This window comes from Clarias gariepinus, chromosome 20, assembly GCF_024256425.1.
Source record: "Clarias gariepinus isolate MV-2021 ecotype Netherlands chromosome 20, CGAR_prim_01v2, whole genome shotgun sequence".
NCBI classification, from domain to species: domain Eukaryota; kingdom Metazoa; phylum Chordata; class Actinopteri; order Siluriformes; family Clariidae; genus Clarias; species Clarias gariepinus.
Window position 1 is genome coordinate 12,954,456 of NC_071119.1, and position 27,167 is coordinate 12,981,622.

General features: G+C 39.7%; 2 protein-coding genes across 2 annotated transcripts; one reads left to right on the forward strand and one right to left on the reverse strand.

Moving 5' to 3' along the window:
• The first annotated feature begins 371 nt into the window (after positions 1-371).
• Positions 372-11,276, forward strand: erlec1 (endoplasmic reticulum lectin 1). The gene is made up of 14 exons (XM_053480229.1): positions 372-682; positions 1,044-1,148; positions 2,684-2,764; positions 3,185-3,262; positions 3,452-3,515; positions 3,615-3,679; positions 4,175-4,398; positions 4,542-4,680; positions 6,485-6,646; positions 6,850-6,909; positions 8,410-8,534; positions 9,900-9,977; positions 10,065-10,140; positions 10,267-11,276. The coding sequence occupies exons 1-14, from the start codon at positions 551-553 to the stop codon at positions 10,336-10,338; spliced, it is 1,461 nt and encodes a 486-aa protein (XP_053336204.1). The 5' UTR covers positions 372-550; the 3' UTR covers positions 10,339-11,276.
• A 122-nt stretch (positions 11,277-11,398) lies between these two features.
• Positions 11,399-15,329, reverse strand: gpr75 (G protein-coupled receptor 75). Its single transcript, XM_053480228.1, has 2 exons — positions 15,291-15,329; positions 11,399-14,732 (listed from the first exon to the last, which is right to left on the reverse strand). Exons 1-2 carry the CDS (start codon positions 15,320-15,322, stop codon positions 13,016-13,018), a joined length of 1,749 nt encoding a protein of 582 aa, XP_053336203.1. The 5' UTR covers positions 15,323-15,329; the 3' UTR covers positions 11,399-13,015.
• Between the last annotated feature and the right edge of the window lie 11,838 nt (positions 15,330-27,167).

Genomic DNA, 27,167 nt, shown 5'->3' on the forward strand with positions numbered 1-27,167 from the left:
TAATAACATTCTTGGGACTTATGGTACTATGTCTTTACTAAATCCTGCGAAAAAAAACAGCTGAACAGCTTCCGACGTGTGCGCAACTTAGCCGGTTGACATCTGGTTCAGCTCGGTTTATTCATTTGTATGCTGAAAATGTTTTGCATGCTGAATTGAATTTCTTACAAAATTTTAATTCTTAACGCTAATATTTAGGAGGTTTGGTATTTGTATACAGAGGTACCACTGTACTTACAGAATCGCAATATTAATCGAATCGGCAGCTAAGTACCGTGATAATATCGTTTTGAGAGGTGACTGTTCCCCACTGCCAAATAGGATTCAAGACTCCTTAAGCTTCGGTCGACTCCCAATGACTGAAATCAGAGAGTCGACTCTGTCTGTGCTCGACTCTGAGCCCTAGCCTGAGTTATTTCTCTATCGCGAGCACTGCTGTTTCATTTCTCTGTGCGTGTGTGTGTGTCTGTGGTCGGATCTGAGAGTCAGTTCTGTCTCCTTAACCGATCCACGTCTCCATAAAGAGCGGCTAAAGTGGCTGGTCGGAGCCATGCGCTTGTGTTCTGTGTGTGTTTGTGCGCTGCTGCTGTGTATCGGAGCTAACGCAAATCGCGGAGCCTCGCATTTATTAACAGATGAGATTCCCTTCAAAATCAACTGGCCTGGGGAACACTTCACCTTGGTAAAAACTAATAATAAAAATAGCAATGCCGTCAGAACTGTAAAATGTATTTCAAGCTAGCTAAGAGGCTAACAGTAGGACGTATTGATCTATTTTATCTTGTTTTTTTTTTTTTAATCCTGCTGAAACTCATTTGTCATTAACGATGTGTGTAGCAGACGTTTTACGCAGACAGAGCTTAAAAGATAAAAGTCACTTTCCATTTTAATTCACGCATATTCATTGTGTTTGTGCTGCGTTATGGCTAGTTGTGCTTTTAGTTCCGCGTTTGTGGATCACGTGATCACTTTCATGTGGCACGAACCATAACAGAGACATAAGATGTACACGTGATGCTGATGCCCTGCTCTGTCCTCCACAGCCTTCATCTGGAGCCCTTTATGAAGAAGATGACTTCCTTATTATGACAACCGCAGAAAAGGAGAAATACAAGTGTTTACTGCCTTCTTTGTCTAAAGGAGATGAGGTAAAACTTTTCAACAAGTTTAATTCCCTAACTTAAACTCACAGGCCATTACTCAATTGAGTTCAGTCTTTATTTGTCAAACATATACATTACTGCATAGTGAAATTCTTTATTCTTCACATATCCAGCTGTTGTTAGTAGGCTGGGGTTAGAGCGCATTATACGGCGCCCCTGGAGCAGACAGGGGTAAGGGGCTTGCTCAAGGGCCAAACAGCGGCGACCTGGCCTTAACATGCTGAGCCACCACCGCCTCAGGATAACCTTGGTTGATCATGTATGAGAGGATTCACTAGTATGATTTAAATTCCCAAGTCACTGTAAAACACAATCTGTAGTACCCCTGCGCAGGGGTAGGTCAGAGGTTCAGGTGTTGGACTACTGATCAGAAGGTTCCAGGTTAAAACCACCATCACTAAGTTGCCATTGTTGGGCCCTTGAGCAAGGCCCTTAACCATCAACTTCTCATTATTATCTAAGGGCCTTGCTCAAGGTAAAGATAAAAATGTAATAAATGTAAATCTGTTCTGTTTGAATATTGCATATTATACCAAGATGCACCTAATCAAGTTGTCAGTGTCTGAACCATAAGCTTGATTTACTATGTAATTCAGCAAAATTTGAAATAGGATTCAAATTGGGGTTAAAACTGACATCATGACATTTGCGAATTCTTTGCCCAAGTTGTTGTTAGTCTTTCAGCTGCTCCGATGGAGGAATCGCCAGAGCAGACCATCCCATCCGCACAGGTTTTACGCTAAATGTCCTGATGCAACCCTCCCATTTTATCCAGGCTTGGGGTAGATACTGCATCCAGTGGCATGCGAGAAACCTACCCTCAATTCTTTCCCCAAAAACACATGTTTATTTATATTACTATAGAACACTGTGGTTCCTAAACGATAGGGGTAGACATTTAAGTGAATGATCATCCGCATTTAAATTTAGGCTTGAAAAAAAAGGGCATGAGTGTAATATGCATTGTTATGCTATTGGATATCAGATAGCTGACAAAGTTTCAGAGAAGAGTAAGTATTTAACCTTAATTTAGTGTGCAAGCTATTGGCCTTAATAGTAGCTCAGAGGTAGTTCAGTGGTTAAGGCATTAAACTACGGTTTGAAAGGTCCTAGGTTCAAACCCCACGACCACAAAGTTGCCACTGCATAATCATAATTCTTAGATGTAAGGGTGTTTGCCAAATGCCTAAATGTCATGGTGTGTTATTGCTGATTTTGCTGTGTGTTGTGATCTATTTTAACATGAGACTAAAGTCCTGTTTCATTTTAGTGTATTTAAATATTTGACTCTGTACAATTTTCCAGCTAACAAAGGTTTCTTAAATGATAAATACCTTGCCTAGTGGAATAGTCGAATAGTTCATATGGTTGGATTAATTTAAATGTCAAAGTAATCAAATGAGTCATAATCCTACTGTCTTTAGACTAGGATGGAGGTACAGAGTACCTTATTCATCTGTGCTTTCTTTCTCCTGATCTTTCTTAATTGCTTTTTCACTCATTAATGCCTGTTTCATCAGGACGACGAGAAGGAGTATACGGGACACAGCCCAGCTGCCCTTCTGGCACCATTATTCCAGCAGAGCAGCTGCTCATACAGGGCAAGTTTCACATCTTTAATTTCGTTATTTAAAAAGATACTTTCGATTTCACTCTGACATGATTTTCAAAATTTGTTTAAATTTATCCTTCCTTCCGTGCATCAATCCAGATGGCGATGTGTGGCCAGCTGGCTACATAGTTAAAGACTTTTTTTAAAATAAACATGTGTATAAAATCATGGCAATGGGATGACTATGGTGTCATAGTCCTTAGTGTCTCTTAAAGTTTTTGCTGTAGGATGTCATGTTAACCGTATGTCCCTGACACTGCCCCTGAGTTGTTGCCACTCATTTGGACCATGAAAATGAAGTCTATAAGCAAACTTTCATTGTGCATCTTTTGTAATAACTGTCTTGTTTTTTTAACCATTATAATATCCTTCCCATTCTGTTGTATAATAAGTCCTCTGTTTGTTACAGATTGAATCTTACTGGTCCTATGAGGTGTGCCACGGTAAACATGTGAGGCAGTACCATGAGGAAAAAAAAACTGGTCAGGTCTGTTAAACATTTCCAATTCTCGTTATGGTTTAAACCAGAAAATACTGTTTATTTTGAGTGCCAAGTACACAATGTTACAGTACTTTACTAGTTCAGGTGAAAAGGTACCTAGTATAAGGACCTACTGAACTTTATTTATAGAACTAATGCAGCTTTAATGCTAATTTGTCTGTTCTGGGCCTGCAGAAATTGAATATGCAGGAATATTACCTGGGGACCATGACCAGCAAGAATACAGAGTCTGCAGGAGGTTATTATTATTATTATTATTTTTTTAATTATTATTATTAATACTAAACTTTTAAACATATGGGTTTTTATCATACTGTATGCTTTGTCTGCTTCTCAGAATCAGAACCTAGTAAAGCAGAAGATTCTGTCAATGAAAGATCAACACCAGATACCAACACTGCGGTATGTAAAGTGCTAATAAATTAAATCAACTAATTTGTACAGTGCCCTCCACAATTATTGGCACCCCTGGTTAAGATGTGTTCTTAGGCTTCCAATAATAATAATTATTATAATTTTTTCACATGAAATCATGAGTACCACAATTATTGGCACCCCTAATGTTAATACTTCTGACTGTAGATATGGGCAAGTTTAGCCCAGCTATTTTATATATATATATATATATATATATATATATATATATATATATAATCTTTTTTTTTTTATGTATTTACTTGAGTTAAAGGTTAGATTTTTCTACAATTTTCAGTGAAATTATGCTTCTGCAAAAAAAAATAATCAATGTATTAGAAATCTAAGAACACATCTTCACCAGGGGTACGATTATTTGTCGAGGGCGCTGTATGTGAAAAGCTCATTGTGATTCCACAGTATTAGTGTTAGCTATTTGTTTTTGTCTGAGTAAATATAAAAAAATGCTGTTAAATATTCCAGGTACCAACAAAGAACATTGAAGGCCAGCTGACGCCGTACTTCCCGTTGGAGATGGGGAATGGAACCCCATGTGTATTGAAACAAAATAAGCCTCGTTCCACCTCTGTACTGTACGTGTGTCACCCAGAAGCAAAACATGAAATCCTGTCCATTGCTGAGGTGACGACCTGCGAATACGAGGTGGTGGTACTAACGCCACTGCTCTGTGCTCATCCTAAGTATAGGTATGTACTAAACACTTAATAAACACTCAGGAGCTAATGACATAACATATTACAGCTATGATTTTCATTATAACCACAGATTTGGTTTCTTTCCCATGTCTTAGCATTATTCCTTTGTCTTGTTCTTGTCATAAAATGTTCAGGTTCAAGTCATCGCCAGTAAATGTCATCTTTTGCCAGGCACTGGCAGGCTCTCCATTCAGGCCCCGCAGCCTCACCCACCAGGACCAGCAGCAGGAGGAGCTTCTTAGGCCACACTTCAGCCCTCCCACTGAGCAAGAGGTGAGAACACCACACATGCACATTCAGTTCAGGGTGATAATTATAATTTGAGAAGGCACTTGTTAAACTTGTATATACAGTATTCAGACCCCGTTAAAATTTTCACACTTTGTTATATTGCAGCCATTTGCTAAAGTTCATTTTTTTCCTCATTAATGTACACACAGCACCCATTTTGACAGAAAACACAGAATTGTTGAAATGTTTTACAGATTGCTAAAAAAAACCCTGAAATATCACATGGGCCTAAGTATTCAGACCCTTTGCTGTGACACTTGTATATTTTCTTCTGATCATCCTTGACATGGGTTTACACCTTCATTTGAGTCCAGCTGTGTTTGATTATACTGATTGGACTTGATTAGGAAAGCCACACACCTGGCTATATAAGACCTTACAGCTCACAGTGCATGTCAGAGCAAATGAGAATCATGAGGTCAAAGTAACTGCCTGAAGAGCTCAGAGACGGAATGTGGCAAATTCTGCTGCATTTAAGATTCCTAAGTTGTTTGTTTGTCTTTCGGCTGCTCCCGGCAAGGGGTCGCCACAGTGGAATATCCAGTTCGCACTTCAACTTGGCAACCCTCCCATTTTATGCGGGCTTGGGACCGGCACTGCATCCAGTGGCTGGGCCTCCATAATCCTTAAATGGAAGACGTTTGGGACAAACCCTTCCTAGAGCTGGCTGTCCAGCCAAACTAAGCTATCGGGGGAGAAGAGCCTTGGTGAGAGAGGTAAAGAAGAACCTAAAGATCTCTGTGGCTGAGCTCCAGAGATGCAGTCGGGAGATGGGAGAAATAAGATGGTGAGAAATAAAATTATCTGGTCTGATGAGACCAAGATAGAACTTTTTGGCCTGAATTATTTGGCCTTAGCATTATGTGTGGAGAAAACCAGACGCTGCTCATCACCTGTCCAATACAGTCACAACAGTGAAGCATGGTGGTGGCAGCCTCATGCTGTGGGGGTGTTTTTAGGCTGCAGGGACAGGATGACTGGTTGCAATTGAGGGAAAGATGAATGCGGCCAGGGATATCCTGGACGAAAACCTTCTCCAGAGTGCTCAGGACCTCAGACTGGGCTGAAGGTTTACCCTCCAACAAGACAATGACCCTAAGCACACAGCTAAAATACAGAAGGAGTGGCTTCATAACAACTCTGTGACTGTTCTTGAATGGCCCAGCCAAAGCCCTGAATTAAACCCAAGTCAGCATCTCTGGAGAGATGAATAAATGTCTAAAAATGGCTGTTGACTGACAACCTGACAGAACTGGAGAGGATCTACAAGGAGGAATAGCAGGAATTCCCCAAATCCAGGTGTAAAAAACTTGTTGCATCTTTCCCAAAATGACTCATGGCTGTATTAGATCAAAAGGGTGCTTCTACTAAATACTGAGCAAAGGGTCTGAAAACTTAGGCCCACGTGATATTTCAGTTTTTCTTTTTTAATAAATCTGCAAAAATGGCAACAATTCTGTGTTTTTCTGTCAATATGGGGTGCTGTGTGTACATTAATGAGGAAAAAAATGAACTTAATAGATTTTAGCAAATGGCTACAATGTAACAAAGGGTTAAAAATTTAAGGCGGTCTGAATACTTTCCGTACCCACTGTATGTCATAAAATATGTCATATTTTCAGTTAAGTTTTGCTTGTCCCATTTGTGTTATTTTCTATAGTATCATTTGTCTTTTTTATTTCTAAGGTTTAAATGATGACTAAAACACAATTTCACAGACACAGCTTTACACTCAATCTGGTTTTAATGAAAACCAAATTTTTAGGCAGAACTTTATCTCTTTCAGGAGGACACATCACCTGTACGGGAAGAGGCTTTTACCTCTACCCACAAACCCATGGCAGTAGGTGGACACACCCAGGTTACAGTCGGCACTACCCACATATCTCGCCTCACTGATGAGCAGCTCATAAAGGAATTTCTGAGCGGTTCATACTGTCTACATGGGGTGAGGTTTTAAAGAGTGTTCTTATAATGTGTTTCCTCAAGATCTTATGTGAAAAAGGGAAATGAAACTAAATAAGTCTTTTATGGTTTTCTACCAATATTACCGTAATTTAAAAAAAAAAATTTTTTTGGTGCAATTGCTACTTTGTTCGCCATGTAAAGCCATGATTCATTCACAACCTTGTACTTTATGCATCTGTTTAGGGGGTGGGATGGTGGAAATACGAATTCTGCTATGGAAAACATGTTCATCAATATCATGAGGTGAGAGGAAGTATTTGTAGTCTAGTCTGTAAGGTATGTTCATTACATTTACAAAGAGTTTGGATCTACTTTTGAACTTGCGCACAACAGTAACTATGCAGCTTAAACATGGACCCCTTTCACATGTATCTGTTTTTAAACCATCTAGGAGTAAATATAAATTAGCTCTCTCTTTAGGGTATAGATGGTTGCATGAAAAAAAGGGAACTGAAAGCGAATAAGATTATACCTTTGTTCGTCCCATGGTGGGGAAATTTTTTGGCAGAGGATTGCAGACAGAATTACCCAGTACCTGTTATTATGTCCTATGATTTTAGAGATCCACTCACCTCCGGAAAAAACACTTTAAAGAGAACTTCTTGCACTTCTTGTGAATGGTGCTATAAGCCTGGAACATCTTTCTTTTGGAAGTGCCTCCCATTCCTCTTGGCAGGATTATTTAACTTTTAAATAGTCAACATCACCAGTTTTATGCTCATTATCTTTGGTGGTATTGATATGATGACAATACTGGGAGACAAATAATCTTTCCTTTAAAATTAGAATCTGGAATTTTTTTATCCGGAATTTAATTTAAAATTCATTGTGATGTAAAGTGAAGCATTTCAAGCTGTTTTTATGTTAATGATTACGCCTTACTATCATGAAAATCAATAATCCAGTATTCGTAAATATTAGAATATTCCACTTAAAGTTTGAGTAAATTACTATCATGCAGTAGAAATACCATGTATCAGTCTATCTCAGTAGACACCAGAGACTACTAACTTGACACGTGCCTAGAAGGTTATCACCTCAGTCCAACATACAGAAGGTGCTGTATTGAAGAAAATTCATGAAAAGTTAACAGTAGAGGAAAGTGTGTTAGAAAAAGGTGCCTAAGCAACAGGGTTGACCACAGCCTTAAGAAGATTATCAAGCAAAGACTATTCAAGAATTTGGAAGTGCTTCACGAGGAGTAAGGCTGGTGGTACTTCATCAAGAGCCACCTCGCACAGACATCTTCATTAAATAGGCTAGAACCGTTACATTCCTAGTATCAAGCCTGGACCAATGCTCAGTGGTCCAAAGTTCTCTTTCCAGATTAAAGTAGTTTTTAATCATTGATCTCACCTCAATGTCCCGGAGTCTAGAGGAAGAGTGGAGTGGTGCAAGAACGAGTTACACTGTGATGATTTGGGGTGCCATGGAGGTGAAGGGTGCAATCAAAGAAACCTGGTCCTCAGTAATGCCTCAGCAGTGCCACAGACTGACCACCACCATGCCATGCATTAGAGTTTTAAGATTTAAGCTTCAAGAGGCAGTGTATATGTGGTTTCTATTTGGAATCGATATAGTCCACCCTGCCCAACTGTTATTGAAAAGATAATTAAGCTATGCTAATTAGTTCTACACAAGTGAAAAAAAATGCGAAAATAAGTGGGGAAAAATGTTCTTTTGCATCCCCAGACATAATATACTTTTTATGCATGACATTCACTTCATTTCATGTTGTTTTAGGACAAAGAACAGGGGACAAGTATTGTTGTGGTGGGCAATTGGAATCATGCTGAGCATTTAGAGTGGGCCAAAAAGAACGTGGCACGCGCCTACCAGCTGAAAGAAGAGGGAAGCCAAAAAGTGAAGTATGACATCCCTGTATTGCTTGTTTATGTATAAATATGGCACCCTGATGTGTTAAGTTAGGAACAAATAATATAAAAGAAGGGGTGTGAAGTGAAGACAAATAGACTGCATAGTAGAGTTACTGTTACCACCCAGATGATCATCATTTTCCAGTTATGTTAGTTCCTGTTGTCACGTAAGTTATAACAGCTATAAACAGGTAGGAAGTTGCCAGGTTATTCACCCCATCTCTTGAGATTAATAAGAAAAAAATCACAGCTTGTCCTGTTTCCGAGCAAACATACAGTAGTTACAGCTTTACTTTGACTGTTACAAAGTGCTTGCAAGGACTCCTTCCAAAAACAGTGAATAAGAATTGGTGATAAGGTGCTGAAATCTGTATGCAGTGCATGTTGAAAAATTAGAATGTTGTGAAAAAAGTATGTTTTATTTTATAATTTAATTTTAAAAAGTCAAACACTTATATATTCTAAATTAATTGCACGTAAAGTTAAATATTTCACGATAACGTTATTGATCCCCAAAGAGAAATTTTCGTTTCTTAGCAGCTGAATTTGTAAAACTAAGATACAACTTTAATATACCCCAGCTGATCATTGAATTAGGCAAATACAATCTCAGTCAAACACCATGTAACAATAGGCCAAAAAAGCCCACAAAAAAAAAGGAATGTAAGCAATACTAAGTACTCTTATTGCTTCCAATAAGTATTGGTAAGTTGCAGCCAGGTGCTGTTAATAGTCAGCCCTTGATTAATTGATCTTTAAAAGTTGTGCAGACCTCTATAAAAGCAGAAGGTATTGCAATGGCTTAGTCAAAGTCCAGAACTCAACCCAATTTAACTGCTGTGGTGGGACTTTAAGAGGGGTTGTGCATAAGCCAGCGCCCTTGTTTTAAAGCGATGTTGTAAAGAAGTATGGGCCAAAATTCCACAATGATGTGAGAGACTAATTAAGTCATATAACAAACAATCCACTTCAAGTTGTTGCCCGTATTTGACTGTATATAAACCTACATAAAGAAATTGGTGATCATAAGCACCTGCTTGGTATAAGTGATTAATCTTATCCTGACATTGATCCCGCAAAATTCCTGACTTTGTGCAAGTGTAAGAATTCAAACCAAAGGGTAGTCAACCAAATATTGATTTGATTTAGATTGTCTTGTGTTGGCTGAGTTAGGATTTGGAAAATGGATTAAAACATTTTTAATCAATTTTTAAAATGCGAAATCAGCAAACAGTTTTTTTTTTTTAAAGCAATCTTACTTTACAGCATTTCTGTCTAAAGCTTTTGCACAGTACTCCACACACACTTAAATACATGTATACACCCCAACATTTAATATTCCACATATTATTCCAGAGTGGTATCCCATTTCTATGGCCATGGAGATGTGTGTGACCTCACAGGGAAGCCAAGACAGGTCATTGTGAAGCTCAAGTAAGTCACTTTTAGTTACAGTAAAAGTACAGTAAATACTGTATTTAAACCAATAAGTGTATAAATTCTGCCATCTTTTACTTTCAGGTGTAAGGAATCGGAGTCTCCTCATGCTGTTGTTGTGTATCTTTTGGAACCTCAGACGTGCCAGTATATTCTTGGGGTAAGCAGATGTGAATGACTAATAGACTGAAATAAAACTCAATGCTTTGTTTTATTGGCTAAATAAAAAATAGACATAAGGTTTTGAACTGTGCTTTTTTTCATGTTTCTTCTTTGTTCTCCTTAGGTTGAGTCTCCAGTGATCTGTAAGGTCTTGGACACAGCTGATGAGAATGGTCTTCTCTCCCTCCCTAGTTAGAAAGAAGACACACTAGTGAACTGGCCATGTTTTAGGAAGAGGAATAGCATTATAATTGGAGTGAAATGTGCATTTCTGAAGGAAAGTGCCTGAACACATGATTTCCTCATTATCCCTTTAAGAACAATTAGCTCTGGACTGAGCTCTGAAAGGTTCATTTATCCTGTGTTACAGCAGGTATGTCTTTTGAAATTATGTTAATTCTGGAGTTGGCAGTCGTGGAACTGCTTAAATTCCTGATCAGCCTGAGAACATCTCTGATTTTGTAACTTTTTGGCACATTTTAATGACTGCTCATGTTTTATTTTTTTATTTAATGCAATAATGTCTGCAGGGAACTATTTTGTTGTTTTAATGGTTTATTTATTTCTGTTAACATGCTTGCTGTTGCAAGCATCAAATTCCATTTTAAGTAAAGCTAAAATTTAAGACTTTAAACAGTTTGTTCATTGAATATATGGACAGATATATTTCTTTGCAAAAGGAGTGGAATGGTTACATAGTACAGCCATCTGAGCATAAAAATGACGAGGCAAATGCAGGAAGAATTCAGACTGTGAGCTTTATTTTGGACTATATATATATATATATGAACACGTACAATAGACTTTGTGTTGATACATGAAATTATGTTTATAATTATGATGAAATTATGGAAGAATCATTACCATGTGTGCTTACAGTCATACATTAGGGTAAGCATTTGTCTTTTTTATGTAAACACAACATAACTGGGTTGTGCTTTGGATAACTGTTAAAATATTTAGGGTGTGTGTGCACACAAATTAATGTAGTTAGTAAACTGTGCTTTAGTTCATGGGTGTTGGCATGGGTTTTTAAAACTGATTTTTTTTTTTTTTTGATTTAGAACAGAATCCCATTGTCCAATTCAGTGACACTACTTGAGCAAATAAAGAATGAATATGGTTTGGTTATAATTAATTTGCATAGGATTTAACGTTCTTAGAACAATGTTTAACACGTGTATACACAGACATGCTCAAGTGATTCTCCAATTTAGAAAAAGGGGAAGAAAATTTGTGTCTTCTGATTTAACAGCCTAGTGGTCATTCGTGGAAAAAATATGGCATACAGTATAATGGCAGTAAATTAAGGCTGACCATCATTTTGGCCTAGGCTACATTGCTGCAGGAGAGCTGCAGACTTTACTTCCACAGGACTTTACTGTTCATATTCCAAAAAGTAAATGCATAAGGAAATGTTGAAATGCTTTAGATCTCTCTGTTGTATTATGATAGGCGCTCATACAGGCAAAATACATATTTTCTTGAGTTAAAAAATCAACAGGTGGATCTAAAGTATTTTGCTGGCATGCTGTCGTGTAACATGTCCTCCTTAATCGAGCAGACAAATATTTATTTTTTAATTATTTCTTTCTCATCATGAATGATGTGTTTCTTCTCACTATGTATTTTTTTCAATTGGCCTTGCTGTATGCTCTGAAGCTGCGAACATACTTGCTCACACTCTACATTCAAGTAAACGGTAATGATGTAATGCTCACACTGTACGTTTACACTGAAATTTTTTAATCAAACAAGATATCTGAACCCTTGAAGGCAACAGAAACCAAAAAACTAATAAAAAAAAGCACATGGTTGAAAGAAGCCCTGCGAGTAAGAGCTGTCTGTTTTGCAGCAGTAACTGGAGGGTCAGTATGTACACAGACATGTTGAAAATTTGTTCGTGTGCACTTTGGGGCTAAAATTGGACAGAATCCATTCAATGTCTGACTTTAGTGGGATTTTCTAAAAAAAAAAAAAAAAAAACATTTTTTAAATCACCTTTAAGCAACTGTTTTTTTGCAGATTGACCTGGCTTTGTCCAACAGGAAACAAGGAATCACTGATCTCACTGGTTTGATGATGTAAATTTCATGCTATGATTTTCATAGGCACCATATCTCAATGCAGTCAAACACCTATAGGAGACATTTAAGTACTGTGTTTGGCAGAAAATCTAAAAGAAAAAGTAACAATTTTACCTTGTGGAAACAACTACTTTTAAACAGGTTTATTTAAAATGAACATTACTGTCTGTGTTGGTATATAATCAAATTAGCATGTTCTGATTTTTTTTTTAAAAATCTGGCTTGGATGTATGTAAAATGTTTAAAACTAAACACTTAAATTGTAGCTCTCTATGACAGGTTAATAAGCAGACACAAACTATATTTTCACTTGCATTATGAAGGTAGTAAATGTCTAATTTTGGGTCTGAAACAAATCTACAACATTTGAGGACTGAACGATTTCATGATGTCATTATTCTGATGGGCCCCACGCAATGAACCTATAGTGTGCTCTTATCCTTCCCTTTACCTGGAAAATATGTAATCAAATCAACATAAGCAAAATACAGTTGCAAAACATTTAGTGACATTAAATGTATAACAACATTTACTTAAAGAAAAGATGCTTTACCATGTTATCAAAAACTCCATGCCAGTGTAAAAATAGAATATCCTTGAATCAGTGAACATCAATAACACTGTGGATAGTCTTAGAATTAGCAGCAACTCTGTTTAAACGTGCACAGCCTCTCAAAGTCCAGCACTGATAAACCAGAAATAAACAAGGTATATTCTTCTATATATTGTGTACAAACTGCCATTCTACTGCTCCCATTATGTTTAGTCGTAGACGTAGTACAGCATTCATACTGAGGGTGCAGGGATCTGATGAGCTGAGGTACTGTCAAAGTCCTGCAGTGCCTCCTGGTGGATGTGATAATGCATGGCCGCAAAGCTCTTAACGAAGCCCGTGGTCTGAGAGTTCACTGGTTTCAGGCTATTGGGAGAACTGGGCCCAGCAGAGGGACTGCTATTGTAGATGCTATAGTAGGGCTCTATGCGAGTGTTGATTGGTGTGGATGTGCTAGGAGGATGGGATTTACATTTTTCGGTTGTGGCACGCATACTGGGCATGCTTTCCCGAGTGTGGCTAGGCCCACATGCCTGGTCTACCAGCCTTCTTTGTGGTTTTGGTGAGAGCATGTAAGCTGAGTTGGTTTCATGGTGTGAGGACTTATTACGGTTTACCTCCAAATTTCCCTTGCCCATAGCATGCAAACGAGTCTTATGCTTACAGCAGAAGGAGCCAAATGCCAGCCATTGGAGGAAACAGAGTACACGACGTCGCAGACCGGCACTGTTTCTGGAGTAAACAAATGGGTTTATGCCAGACTTAAGAAAGATCAGAGCAAATCCACACAGCTCAAATTGATAGTGAATGAAGCTGTTCTCTGGTGACAAAACATCCTGTGCTAAGGCCACACCCATGGGCAGGCAGCAAATAAGCACAGATATGACTATGACCACACATGTCACTATTGCCTTGGAATCCTTGGCCGTGGACGGGTTGGAAACCAACTGGCAGCACGTAGCGTGTGTGGTAGCCTTGGGTACCAGGGGTCGACTGCTAGACTTTGTAAAAGGGTGTGTCTGAACATGCTGTAGCTTGTTGTATGTCTGATTACGATAGAGTGAGGGCACCTGGACAGCACACTGTATGCCCTCAAATCCAGCAGCAATGAAGGCTGGAGGTGCAGCTGGAGGACGTGTGGCACTCACCATGATAACAGAACACTTCCGCACCATGGAATTCTTCCGCAGGGTCTGTGCAATCATAAGATATGACATGGACACTACACCCACACAAAAAGCAAAATCAGCAAGGTACACATACAACACCACCTTTGACTGATTTTCTGTGAGACCAAAGTGAGGCAGGCAGGGACCAGCGCTTCTGGGATAGGCTCTTAAGGTAACCAAGGCTGCCAGGGTGAAGCTTGAAGCCCACAATAAGGCAGTAAGGGACAGTGTGCATGGGAACGAGGCTGCATGATTCGGCTGCTGGCCCAGTACCATGCGCAACCGATGCAGGGCAATGACTGCCACTGTTTCCAAAGACATGATGATGAAACCTGAGCTAGTGAGATGAAAGGCAAAGCAGAAGCCCTTTGAAACACCACCTCCACTGTCCCCAACGTCCAGGAAGATGATGAGCGCAAACATGGGCGCAGTAACGCAACAGATGAAGAGGTCACAGAAGGACAGGTTCAGGATCATGAAGTCGAAGTTGGTACGGAGCTTGCGGACGGCTGGGTCAAAGAAAGACAGGAACACCACCAGGTTGCCATAAGAACCGAGGAGGAAGATGAAGATGAGGAGAAGAGAGCACGACGCCAGGGTAGCTGTATGGATCAAGGCCCAGCCGCTGACAGGAGTCTGTCCGAGAGAGCTGTTGGAGGCTGGGCTCCGGGCAAAATCTGCCAGGTCTAAAGGCCAGGCAGTGCTGTTCATGGTGCAAATGGAGTATCGCAGCCTGAGACGACTTCGCCCATTGTGCAGCAATCCCAAATCTCCTGAAGTACTGACAACAGAAAAACAGAAAAACATGAATATTCTATATGATCTCTGTTAATAGTAATACTACTAATATAAAAAAAAAATTGTTATCGTGCATAATCTGAGGAAAAAAGATTGATACTGGTTATGAATTATTTACGGATTATTTACGCTACATGCGCATAAACGATTAAATATGTTGCATGCACCGGTGTGGTAATGTTAGTTATGCTGTCAGAGTGTTAATGCATGCTGGTGTAATATTGCACAATCTGCATTGGAAGGCTGTATCGATGATATTTCACTGCGCGAACAGGCCATTTCATATCGATAAAACCCGACAATCAGCGCCTCTGGATCAGGTGCACAAATAATACAGTGTATATATGAAGCCCGGAAATATGCAGTTATTTTCCTCCATCCTGGACAAAAATGTTCAGCTCGCATGCTTTACCCTATTATAATTAATAACGCCATATTTATATGTGTATTGCTTCTCTAAACAGCACAGTGATTTGTTTTTTAACCTTGTCAGTATTATAACCAATAATAATAATAATACATACGCAGAAAATGCTCTTACCCCATTTTACTGTAATCGCCCATTTTGATCATCTTTAAAGTTGCCAGTAAAAAAAAATGCCTCTCTTGTTATCTTACTAATAGGAAATAATCACCGAATCACGCGCGATGTAGCGGAATAAAATGACTGATAGAGCTGCAGCGCGCGCGCGGTAGAGGCAGCGCGCGCGGATTGGCCCAGAGAACAGACAGCGTGCGCGTGCCCGTGAGAAACCGCTAGGGAGACAAAATCAGGATGGCAAACTCTTTACTGTTACTGTGTATTCACATCCCGTTTACACCTGCATTAGCCACATTCGACGCTGACATTCACAAAATGGTTTCCTCACTATACCAGAAGGAAAAACAGAAAAACATCTGCACGTGGAGGAGAATTTGGGGTTTGAAACCCTCCTGAAATGCTCTTAAAATGCACAGTTGTACTGTATAAACCAGTATGTCATTGCGGTTTAGTGGTTAGCACTGTTGCCTTGCACCTCCAGGCTCCGGGTTCAATTCCCTCCTTAGGGTCTGTGTTCATGTTCTCCCCGTGCTTGGTGGGTTTCCTCTGGGTATTCCGGTTTCCATGCAGTGCACAAACCCAAGCCACTGAATGCAATGGTGGTCATAGCCTTGATAAGTAGGATTAAATCCTGTGCCAAAGTTGTATGTGGATCGGACGGTCTTCTGTGGCCACCACTTGATGGGAGCAGGCAGAAGACTAACAACAACTTCAGTTTCCTACCAGAGTCCAAAAACATGCAGATAATACTAATAGTGTTTCAAACTTGCCCGTAGTGTGTGAATGCGTTTATGAATGTTGACTGGAGGCCTTCATGGTCCCTTGTTGGTCTAAAGAGGTTCTTTGATGGATGGAACTGGATTCGGCTAACCAGATGTTGCCATTTCACTTCACTGACAGTCCAGGGATTTCTAATCACCTTCTCCACACTGAAATTATAAACTACATAAATTTCACTCATGGCTGCACACTGATGTAGTGGTTGGCACTGTCACCATAATCCTCCAGGGTCCATGTTCAATTCCTACCTCGGGTGCTTGGTATGTTTCCTCAGGGTACTCCAATATCTCCCACAGTCCAAAGACATGCAGATAATACTTATTAGTGTTTCAAACTTGCCTGTAGTGTGTGAATGCATTTATGAATGTTGACCGGAGGCCTTCATGGTCCCTTGTTGGTCTAAAGAGGTTCTTTGATGGATGGAACTGCAGTTAAACCAGCTACTTTCCCTGAAAACATGGTTAATCTAACTGCAGTAGTGTGTATAGGGGAGATCAGGTATGGTTATATCATGGTTACATTTACATTTACATTTACATTTAGGCATTTGGCAGACGCTCTTATCCAGAGCGACTTACAAAAAGTGCTTTAATGTTTACAACATTGGATACATACTTACACTAGGTTAACTAGGTTAATAACTAAGTACCATTAGTCCAACACAACTGAGTTTTTTTTTTTTTTTTTTTTTTTCGGGGGGAGGGGGGTTAGTCCAAGTACTGGAGAAACAGTACTGTTGTATCAAAATCAATTTCACCAATTAGTGATCAGATCGTAGTCATATGATTTCAAGATTTCAGTGTTCAACAGCTTCCTTCCCACATGCTGGCTGTCACATCTGGAAACAGATACATGTAAATTCTGTAGAATGTTTGCAGCCACGTGACCAGATGCTGCCATTCCATGACACTGACGGTCCAGGGATTTCTAACCACCTTTTCCACACTGAAATTATACACCACATAAATTCCACTCATGGCACGGTGGCTTAGTGGTTAGCCTTGTACCTCCAGGGGCCAGGTTTAATTCCTGCCTCAGGGTCTGAGTCCATGGTGTTTGTATGTTCCCCCTGTGCTTGGTGGATTTCCTCCAGGTCCTCTATAGATGTACTCTGCCTTTTGCCCTATGTCTCCTGGTATAGGCTCCAGGCCCCCAATACAGCAACTTTGTATAGGATAAAGTGGTATAGACGATGACTAAGTGAGTTTTAAATTCCACTCAAAGCAGAGATGTGAATCCAAACCTTGTAGATTTAACTTATTCAAATCTCTACATTGAGCCCCAAGTGCTGTTTACTGGCCTGAATTGTTTGCCAGGTTTAGAGTGGTTAAGTCTTTATTATGACATTTAGTTATAAAATGGTAAAAGGGGAAATATATTTAGTTATACACTATTTAAAAATTTCTGTAAAATAATCAAATAAAGTGATGTGAAAACTTGATCCAAAAAAAGTTTATATAAAATTTTAAATAAATTTTAGATAAAAAAACAAGTCGAAGAGCGTTTAATTTTTAGTAAAATATTTTAAGTAAGATTATGTTAATCATATTTTTTTGCAGAATTTAACCACAATTAAACACAGAAAAGGCAGCGCAATGACTTAGTGTTTACCACTGTCGCCTTGCACCTCCAGGATCAGAGTTCAATTCCCTTCTCGGGTCTGTGTGCGTGAAATTTGTATGTTCTCCCCATGCTTGGTGGGTTTTCTCCAGGTACTCTGTTTTTTACCCACAGCCCAGAGACATGCAGAATGGGTTAATTGGTGTTCCTGAAGCCTATTTTGTAGAATGTTTACTGTAAGAATCTTGGATGTGAAAACCATGACATTTGCAATTCTAAACTGATCATAGCAGTTGTAGTCCATCATACCTAAAATGTTCAGATCAGTTGTAGTGCTAAGCCATCTTTATGGTTTCCAAGTGTACCTATAGGCTTTCTGTAGGGGTCCTCCTCAGCAGCTTAGATCAGAACCAACCAGATGGAGGCCATCAGAATGGATCAGGCAGGGAGGGAGAGCAGAAGGGGTCAGGATCACTGATATGTAACGTTAGCATTTGTAACTTGATAGAGATAGAAAGAAACCAATAAGATTTTGCAACTACACTAAATACTGTGACTGTGCTCCCTACTATAGCTTTTACTATTAGAGTTAATAACAAATTCCATTCAATTAAATTTAATTCAGTTTTATTTATATAGTGCTTTTAACAATAGTCACAAAGCAACTTTACAGAATGAAAAAGAAAATTGGGGAAATCAGTATGAAATGTGAGAAAATATGTATGGTATGTGTTTAAGTTAATATGAAGTCTGCTTTTGTAATTGGATGCTCAGATAAATAACTGTTTGTGGGAATTTAAATCCTTAACTATTAAGCGACTGCATCCTTTGATTGAAATAAGCATTGAGGATAGTACAACACTAGCAGTTCACTCAGGCATGAGACCATTTAGTGCCCCGGAGGCCAAAAGTCGCATTTTTAAATCAATGTGTAATTTCATTGAAAGCGAATGCAGTGTGGGTAAGGTAGGGGTGATGTGAACTAACATTCTGGACTAACTGAAGCTTGTTTATGCAGCTAGTTGCACAACGAGACAGTAAGGCATTGCAATAATCTAACACAGGTGACGAAAGCATGAACTAATTTTCTGCATCATGTAGTGACAATGTATTCCTTATCTTGGCAATATTTTTCAGATGAAAGAAGGCTATTCTAGTAATATTATCTACATGAGCTTCAAATGAAATACTGAAATCTATAATCACACCAGCCCTGTGATGGATTGGCACCCTGTCCAGGGTGTACCCTTCCTCATGTCTATTGGGATAGGCTCCAGGCCCCTCCGCGACCCTGAATACAGGATAAGGCATTAAATACAATGAGTGAGTATAATCACACCAAGGTCTTTAGGACTGCACGTGATAAAACTGGTCATTCAGAGTTACTGTGTGATCAGCAAGCTTACTTCTAGCTGCATATGGTCCTATTACAAATAGCCTGCACTTTGTGCTTGAAGAATGTGGGTTGGATTGTAAAGGACCAGGGATTTGCTCCAATATTGCAAAATTTGATAGAGGGTTAATGTGGTTTAGATAAGATCTGTGAATAAGATAGAAAAATATCTTCTGGTTGTTTAGCTTCTTTAAGAACCTACTGGAACATCCAGACAGAAAAGCATTGCAATAAATCTTAATTATATGTAACAAAACAATGAACTACTGTAGCTTTTTTATGCATCATGTATTTCTTATCTTAGCAATATTTCTGAGTTAAAAGAAGGCTAGCATAGTAATAATAAAGTTAATAATTATATATATTTTTTCACTGCTGCACATAATGCAATTGAAAGGCTATGCAGTGTTATTGGCTCGTCTGACCTTTGGTACCAACAAGGCATTTTTGCCATGAGCACTGTAACTTTTTTAGGCTGTTCACTCCCTAGGAATGGTTGTGCGTTAAAATCCCAGTAGAGAACCACATTTAAGGACCTGAAACCAGTCTCTCTCTGTACAGTATGTTTGTATGTCTGCCTGTGTGTATATCTGTACAGTATGCGTGTTCAGCCGATTCACACAAATTGCTGGACAGATTTTAATCAAACATTGCCAGTCCTCCAGTATTTGCCTAAATTTAAATCTGCGCCATAATTAAACCAAAACATCGAGTGGAAATAGTGGTAAAATACCAAAACTAAGAGCAAATTGTTATGTACTAAAATTAAAATGTTGAATAAAATCGATGTGATGATCAGTTATGTGCTAGATTTAACAATTTGCTTTAAAATAAGCTACTAATAAGTTACTTGCTCAATGTGAACAAACATCTGCGCCAATAGATATTAATTAAAAAATGTAAACTGAATATTTTTTACTGGGATTATTTAATATTTTTAATGCTGAAATAACAGTGCTGAATGTGCTGAAGACTGTGCTGAAGATCTGCTGTGGGCTTCAATCCAAAATAATATCACTGATTACATTAAAGCTGATTTTTTTTTTTTTTTTAGCTTCAACCTTTTACAGTAACTCTTTTCCTGTAAATGGAAGGAATGGCATGGCAAGTAAGCACCAAAGGAATTCTCTCTGTCCTAGCAATAGAATATGTAGAAATCACACTCTCTCAATAATGATAACACAAGTTATCTTAAACATTCTTAAAGCTTTGGCTAAATTTTCATGAGGCTAATGCAGCAGACAACATGCTCTTTTTAAAAAAATTATGTACTTAAAAAAGGCCATTTCTTTTACCCATGTCAACCTTCTAACTGTCCATGTGCAAATCTGAAACATTGTTGCTATGGAGACAAACAACCTTTGAAGCTACCATAGTACCTTGAATGAAGAAGAGAGGAAAAATGTGCATAAAATTAAGAAGGAACACTCAGTTACAAAATAAAGACCAATGCCAACATCATAAAAAAATCTATATACATATACTCAGCAAAAATATAAATACTCAGGACTGTGTATTTCAACAATAATGTTGTAAAAATCCAAATAACTTTACAGATCTTCATTGTAAAGGGTTTAAACAATGTTTTCCATGCATGTTCAATTAACCATAATCAATTAATTAACATGCACCTGTGGAATGGTTGTTAAGACCTTAACAGCTTACAGAAAGTAGGCATTTAAGTTCACAGTTCTAAAAACACAGGACACTAAAGAGACTTGTCTACCGACTGTGAAAAACACCCAAAGAAAGATGCCCAGGGTCCCTGCTCATCTGCGTGAACGTGCATTAGGAATGCTGCAGGGAGGCATGAGGACTGCTGATGTGACTAGGGCAGTGGTTCTCAAAGTGTGGGGCGCGCCCCACTAGTGGGGAATACAGATATGACAGGTGGGGCGCAATGAATGGGAGGGTATTAGTGGAAAATAATAGGAAAGTACCTATTCTAATTCATGCTTTTTTTATTGATTTATTTAATCTTTATTTTCTTTATCAGACACTCGAAACATTCGGTATTATATATGTCATTTCATTTATTTCAATGTGTATGCTAATGTTTCTGTATTTTTGTTAAAAATTTATATTTTATCAGGCAGTGCTAGTCTGGCATTTCTAGTTTCCAGTGTGGTAACAAAGTTGCAAAAGGGAAGATTAATATCGTTCTACGCTTTTTGTTGCTATGCAACAGATATAATTTATATATTTTGCCCCCTATACAACCTTTTTTTTTTATATTGCTTACTTTATAATTAAATTAATTTGTTATAATTTGTAATTTGTAAACCATAAACCTATGAATTTAGGTGGGCAATCCGTGGCCTAGGTCGGGGGCATTTTAGACCATAACACAGTAGTGTACTGTATATAGTGAGCATAATAACATCAATGGATACATTTGTTACATGGACCACAAAAAAGCAGGTGATTCAGTCCTATCAGCCTAATCAACCAAAAATCCAGCCGAAAGGAAAACATGATGTAGCCTATGTTGCGCTTGGATTCATGGTGGGGATGGTGGGGCAGAGGAGAGACCTTTGTGTGTTTTGTGTCTTAAACCGCTGGCAGCAGACAGCATGAGACAAAGTAGGAAGACACTTAGAGACAACACACCTCAGTCACGTTAATAAGCCACTTAACTTCTTTGAAATAAAGCTCTAGATAAGTGACGAAGTAAGCCTGTTATAACAATTGCACGTGTATTTTATCTGTTTTGAACTTGGTGTTATTTGATCTTACTGGTTTAGAAATTGATTTTTCAATAAATAGTACACTTGGCCGTTTTCGTTATGATTTTGTTGACAAGTGGGGCTTGAAAATTCGCCCACCCCCTTAAGTGGGGAATGACAGAAAATGTTTGAGAACCACTGGGCTAGGGCAATAAATTGGCATGTCCGCACTGTGAGACGCCTAATACAGCGCTACAGGGAGACAGGAAGGACAGCTGATCATCCTCGCAGTGGAAGACCACGTGTAACAACACCTGCACAGGAACGGTACATCCGAATATCACACCTGCGTGACAGGTACAGGATGGCCACAACAACTGACCGAGTCACACCAGGAACACACAATCCCTCCATCAGTGCTCAGACTGTCCGCAATAGGCAGTCCATGAGGAGGAGATGCACTGCAGTACTTCAAGCAGCTGGTGGCCACACCAGATACTGACTGGTACTTTTGATTTTGAGCCTCCCTTCATTCAGGGACACATTGTAAAACATTTTTAGTTTGTCTTATGGTTTTGACTCTTTTAGTGTTTATACAAATATTTACACATTAAGTTTACTGAAAGTAAAAACAGTTGAAAGTCAGAGGACGTTTCTTTTTTTGCTGAGAGTATTTATATAAATATGTATCATAAATAACTCAGAACCAATGCCTCTGTTTTGCTTATGCAGCTAAACTCATTGTGACAGTCATCATTATTAAATGGTCTGCGGTGTGAGCAGAAGGAAAAAAATGGGAGATCTCTGAGAAAGGGAGGAGGAGAGAAAAAAAAGCAGTAAAAAATGAAGTGTTTAGAGACTTCACCAACCACTGCAAAACACTACAAGAGACATATACACACACTATATTTACTTAACCTTAAAAACTATACAGTATAGTAAGTACAGCAAACAATAGAGTATTTTGATTTAAGTGAAATATATTTTGGACCCTTCTGTGTTCGTTTAAAAAATATACATCCACTTTAATGTCATTTGGCGTATAAATGTAATTCTTAACCATAAAATGCTATGATTACACCACATACCACAAATGTCAAACAATAATACTTTGTTGCAAAAGTGTTGCTGCCAATTACAGCTTTGATATTATTATTGTAAAAACAAATTGTTTCTATTTCAATTTCAGCCCATTCCTCATGGCATTCCAATTTCAATTTACAAAAGGCTTTTTAGTATTGGGAGGTGAACTGTAGACCCCGATCCGAGACAACGTCTTTGGAAGGCCATGAAGCTTGAAGACTTGGTTGATCATGAGTTCGGCGGTCTCCTTGGCGTAGGGCAATCTTGGCAGAGGAATGAAGTGGGCGGCCTTCGAAAACCGATCCACCACATTCATGTTGCAAGTGTGGCAGTTAGACGCAAGTATCACTGTAACGAAGTCCAAAGCGACGTTGGACCATGGGCGGTGTGGAATAGGCAGAGGCTTGAGGAGGCCTGCTGGCGCTGTGTTGGTGTGATTGACCCTGACACAGACATTAATGCCGCCACAAAGCTGGAGACATTCTCCTTAAGTGTGGGCCACCAAAATCGCTGCTGGGTTTGCGCCAAAGTGACAGGAGAGTTTAGGGCTGGCTCACTCCAGGACCTGGGGATGCAGGAAGAGAGGAACGAAGAGGCATTTAGGGGGAACGTTGTAAGGCTCAGGCTCGCGGGTCAGATTGCTTAACCTTGGTCTTAATGTCAAGTTCTGGGGCGGCGAGCTAGGAGGTAGGAGGCAGGATTGTGTCATTAGCGTGGATGTCATGAGAGCCAATAAAATGTCTCGAGACAGCGTCTGGCTTGGAGTTCTTGGATCCTGGGCGATAGGAGAGGGTAAAGTTAAACCTACTGAACAACAGGGACCATTAGGCCTGGCGGGCGTTGAGCCTCTTGGCGCTCTGTAGGTATGCAAGTTTCTTAAGATTGGTCCAGATCAGGAAGGGAACCTCTATCCCCTCTAACCAGTGTCTCTATTTCCCCTAAGCTAACTTGGCCACAAGCTTGCGATCGCCGAAGCCATAGTTTCTTTCAGCAGGAGTTAGGCGGTGTAAGAAGAAGGAACAGGGGTGTAACTTGTTATCATGTGGGGCTCTCTGAGAGAGGATGCCCACTACTCCCGTGCTGGAGGCAGTTGCTTAAGTTCAGTAAAGGCCCTCTCAGCCTCCAGGTCCCAGTGAAAGTGGTTCTTGGGAGAGGTGAGAGTCATTAGGGGGCAGATATAGAGCTGTAACCCTGGATGAAGTGGCAGTAAAAGTTGGCAAAGCCCAGGAATCTCTGGAGGTACTGTCGTGGGGTAATCAAGATATCTTTAAGGTAAACGAATACTGAGGAGTTGAGGAACTATCTTGGCTCCCTGGAGTAGATCAAAGACAGTAGACATTAATGGGAAAGGGTAGCGATTCTTAACTGTGATGTCATTTAGGCCCCCGTAATTTATGCATGGACGAAGAGAACCATCTTTTTTGCCCACGAAGAAGAATTCGGCCCTCAGATTCTTCTTTGTCCTGGACCATGTGGATGTGCTGTTTATGGATAAGAAAGACAGGGAGCAGGTGGCATTGGTCTGGGAGCCTTCTTGGAGCCGTGCCCTCTAGTGCTCCCAACTGAACTAGAGGGCACCTCCTTTTACTAGATAGTCTTTAAGTTGGTGACCTGATTTCCCGCAGTAAAAACAGGCCCCTTCCACTCGATGGCATCATCTCTCCTCTGGGGAGATGCGCATGCTGTCTAGTTGCATGGGTTTATCTTGGGGTTCGGCTCAAGGAGAGGAGGGTCAAGGGAGAAACCTGGGTGAAGAAGGCTGGGTAGGTCTATGAAGGTGGGGGCATAGATCCACTCGGACGGCCAAATCTATAAGTCCCTGGAGAGACAAAGGCAGTTCTTGGCAGATCTTTAGGCACCATACACTGGAATGCGCGAGGGTCTGAAACTCGATGGCATAGTCGTAGGCTGAGCATAAGTCTTGTCTGAGTTTTAACAGCTTACGTCCAGCCTCCCTTCCATAACACGAACGCTTATCTCCTTGGCGAAACTCTTGTAATTGGAGCAGCAGTGGTCATGGACATTCCAGAGCGCAGTGCTCCATTCCCGGGCTCATCCTGTAAGGAGCGTGACGCCACCTGGATCTCCTTCGTAGGTGGGGAAGGGGGGTGGGGAGGCGAGGCTCTTGTTGCTCACTGGAAGCTCCATCTTGCGCTGGAGAAAGTCGGGGGGTCTTTGAAGCTGGGTTGTAAGGTCAGCAAGCGACTGCTTATTGGTGAGCAGCTCCTGTTGATGTGCTCTGAACAAGGGCGCCCTGGCTCTCCAGCACCGAACACATGTGGTTAAAATCCACTCGATCCATATCATGGCTGGATTATTGTGTCACGGGGAAGTGCGGAGCAAGATGGATCCAATGCGGGAATGAGACGGCAGGCTTGGAGTGGGCATAGTCGAAGTGCAGAAGCGGGGTCGGAACCAAAAATAAGTCGGACCAAAAAAATAGCAGACCAAAAAAACCGATGGCGGGAGTCGTAGTCAAAAGGTAGAGCGGAGATTCAATAACCGGCAGATCAAAGAGCGGGGCGTTAAATACGAAAACGTAAGATGAGAAGCCGAAAACCAGAAGAGAAAGCGTGAGGACAAGACCTGCAGATCAAACAGCGAGGCGAACAAATCCGAGAAAAGCGACAGAAAGCAAAAAACAAGAAACAAAGCAAAGTCGGCAACGTGATTATAAGAGATGTGCGGAAAGTGATAGCACGGGAAAAAAAGACAGCAAACAGGACGTGAATCATGACAAAGAAATACCCAACTGTGCAGAAAATTTGCACATGTCTTGCAAATCTGTGCTAAAAGGTAGGTGTTGTTATAACAGCTGTCAGTACCTGTAATATTCATTTGGGCAGCCAAAATGGATTCGTTAAGGTTCCTTATCAAAAATAGAATCTCTTTTAATCAAATAGTGAGTCCCACCATACAAACTCTTGTGAGGATTTGTCTTCCTGTGCATAACTTCAATGGAGCAGCCTTTTCCTCTTCAGTGGCTGGATCGCGGCACAGTCCATGCAGTTCTTTAGCCGCTGTCTCTTGTGCAGAGATAAAGCGGCGGTGTACAGTCTGCTTGCCTTTAAAGTCCCAGGGACTTGTGACATTGTCCCACTCACATGCCATTGGAGCTACTTTTTGCAACTGCTCCAGTTGTAACCCTCACTGAATGATGGCAATCTGTCATGAATATCCATGGCTGAAATTTTTACATGAGCACACTTGAGGGAGACCCAAATAGCACTACTTTGTTGGCCCAACGTTGGCAAAATTTTGGTAACCTTTTGTCAGTGCTCATACTGTACGTTGCGCCCAATGTCATTTTGTCCGTTGGCCCACTGTTCGTCTTTTGGTGGGGCTAAAGATAGGTTGGCCCAATGTTGTTTCAGTACATAATGGCAAGGTTTAAAATTGGAAATTGGAAATTAAATTATGTTGTGTTAGCTTTGTGCAGCAGGCTCTCTTAATGATGCCATCACATCAGGAGCTCATATGAGAGTTGGTTACTGATCTAGTACATAGATAAAATAGAAAGAACTATATATCCAACCTAGTGGATACCGTCGCTGGCCCAACGTTGGTCCAAAAGTGTCGTCTGTGTTGCTCCTATTATGCTTTTTTTGAGGATTGCTAACTATTTGTGAATATAAGTTTCCTAAATATTGCCTATAGAACTATGAATATTTAGTGATCCACAATGACTAAATAATTTGAAAGAAATGCAATGCATTGAGAGAACGAGACAAAGAAACAACTTGATTAACTTGTTTATTTTTGCTTATGCACTCTTGTGTGTGTTGTATGCTAATAAAAAGACTTTTAACAATATTACTGGAAGAATATGTCCTATTATCATTAATATTATCTAAATGGATTCGCTCTAATGTGTTGTTATTTATTTCTGTGTTCTCTGTTGTTATTTATGGCTTAATGACATAGATGCAGATGTAAAAGCTTAAAATTTGATGTACATGAAATAAATAATATGCAGTTAAGACAGCTAAAAAAAATAGTTAAATAAGTTCATTGTGGTACAGTTCATAAGGTGTAACAGGTAAAATAAGACACCCCATTTTTAAAAAATTTTAATTATGTTTTCTAAATGATAAATGTTAAATTCATTGTACTTTTTACATTTTAATGTACAATGCTCAAATTTTTTATGTATTTAACGTTGGAACAAAATGACACTAGGGCAACCACTGATGCCATTGTTGGCCCAATGTATGCACTGGCGTTGGCCAAGTGTTGACCCTTCAGCAGTGTGCTGTCTGGGGAGGTTTCTCTCTCTCCTTGGTGTGGGATTGATTTGCATCCGCCATAGTGTAAAATGTTAAACTGTTAATAAATTTTCTCTCTGTAGCTAATTAATGATTAGTGAGTGAGGCTATGAGCGAGCTGGCACTATTT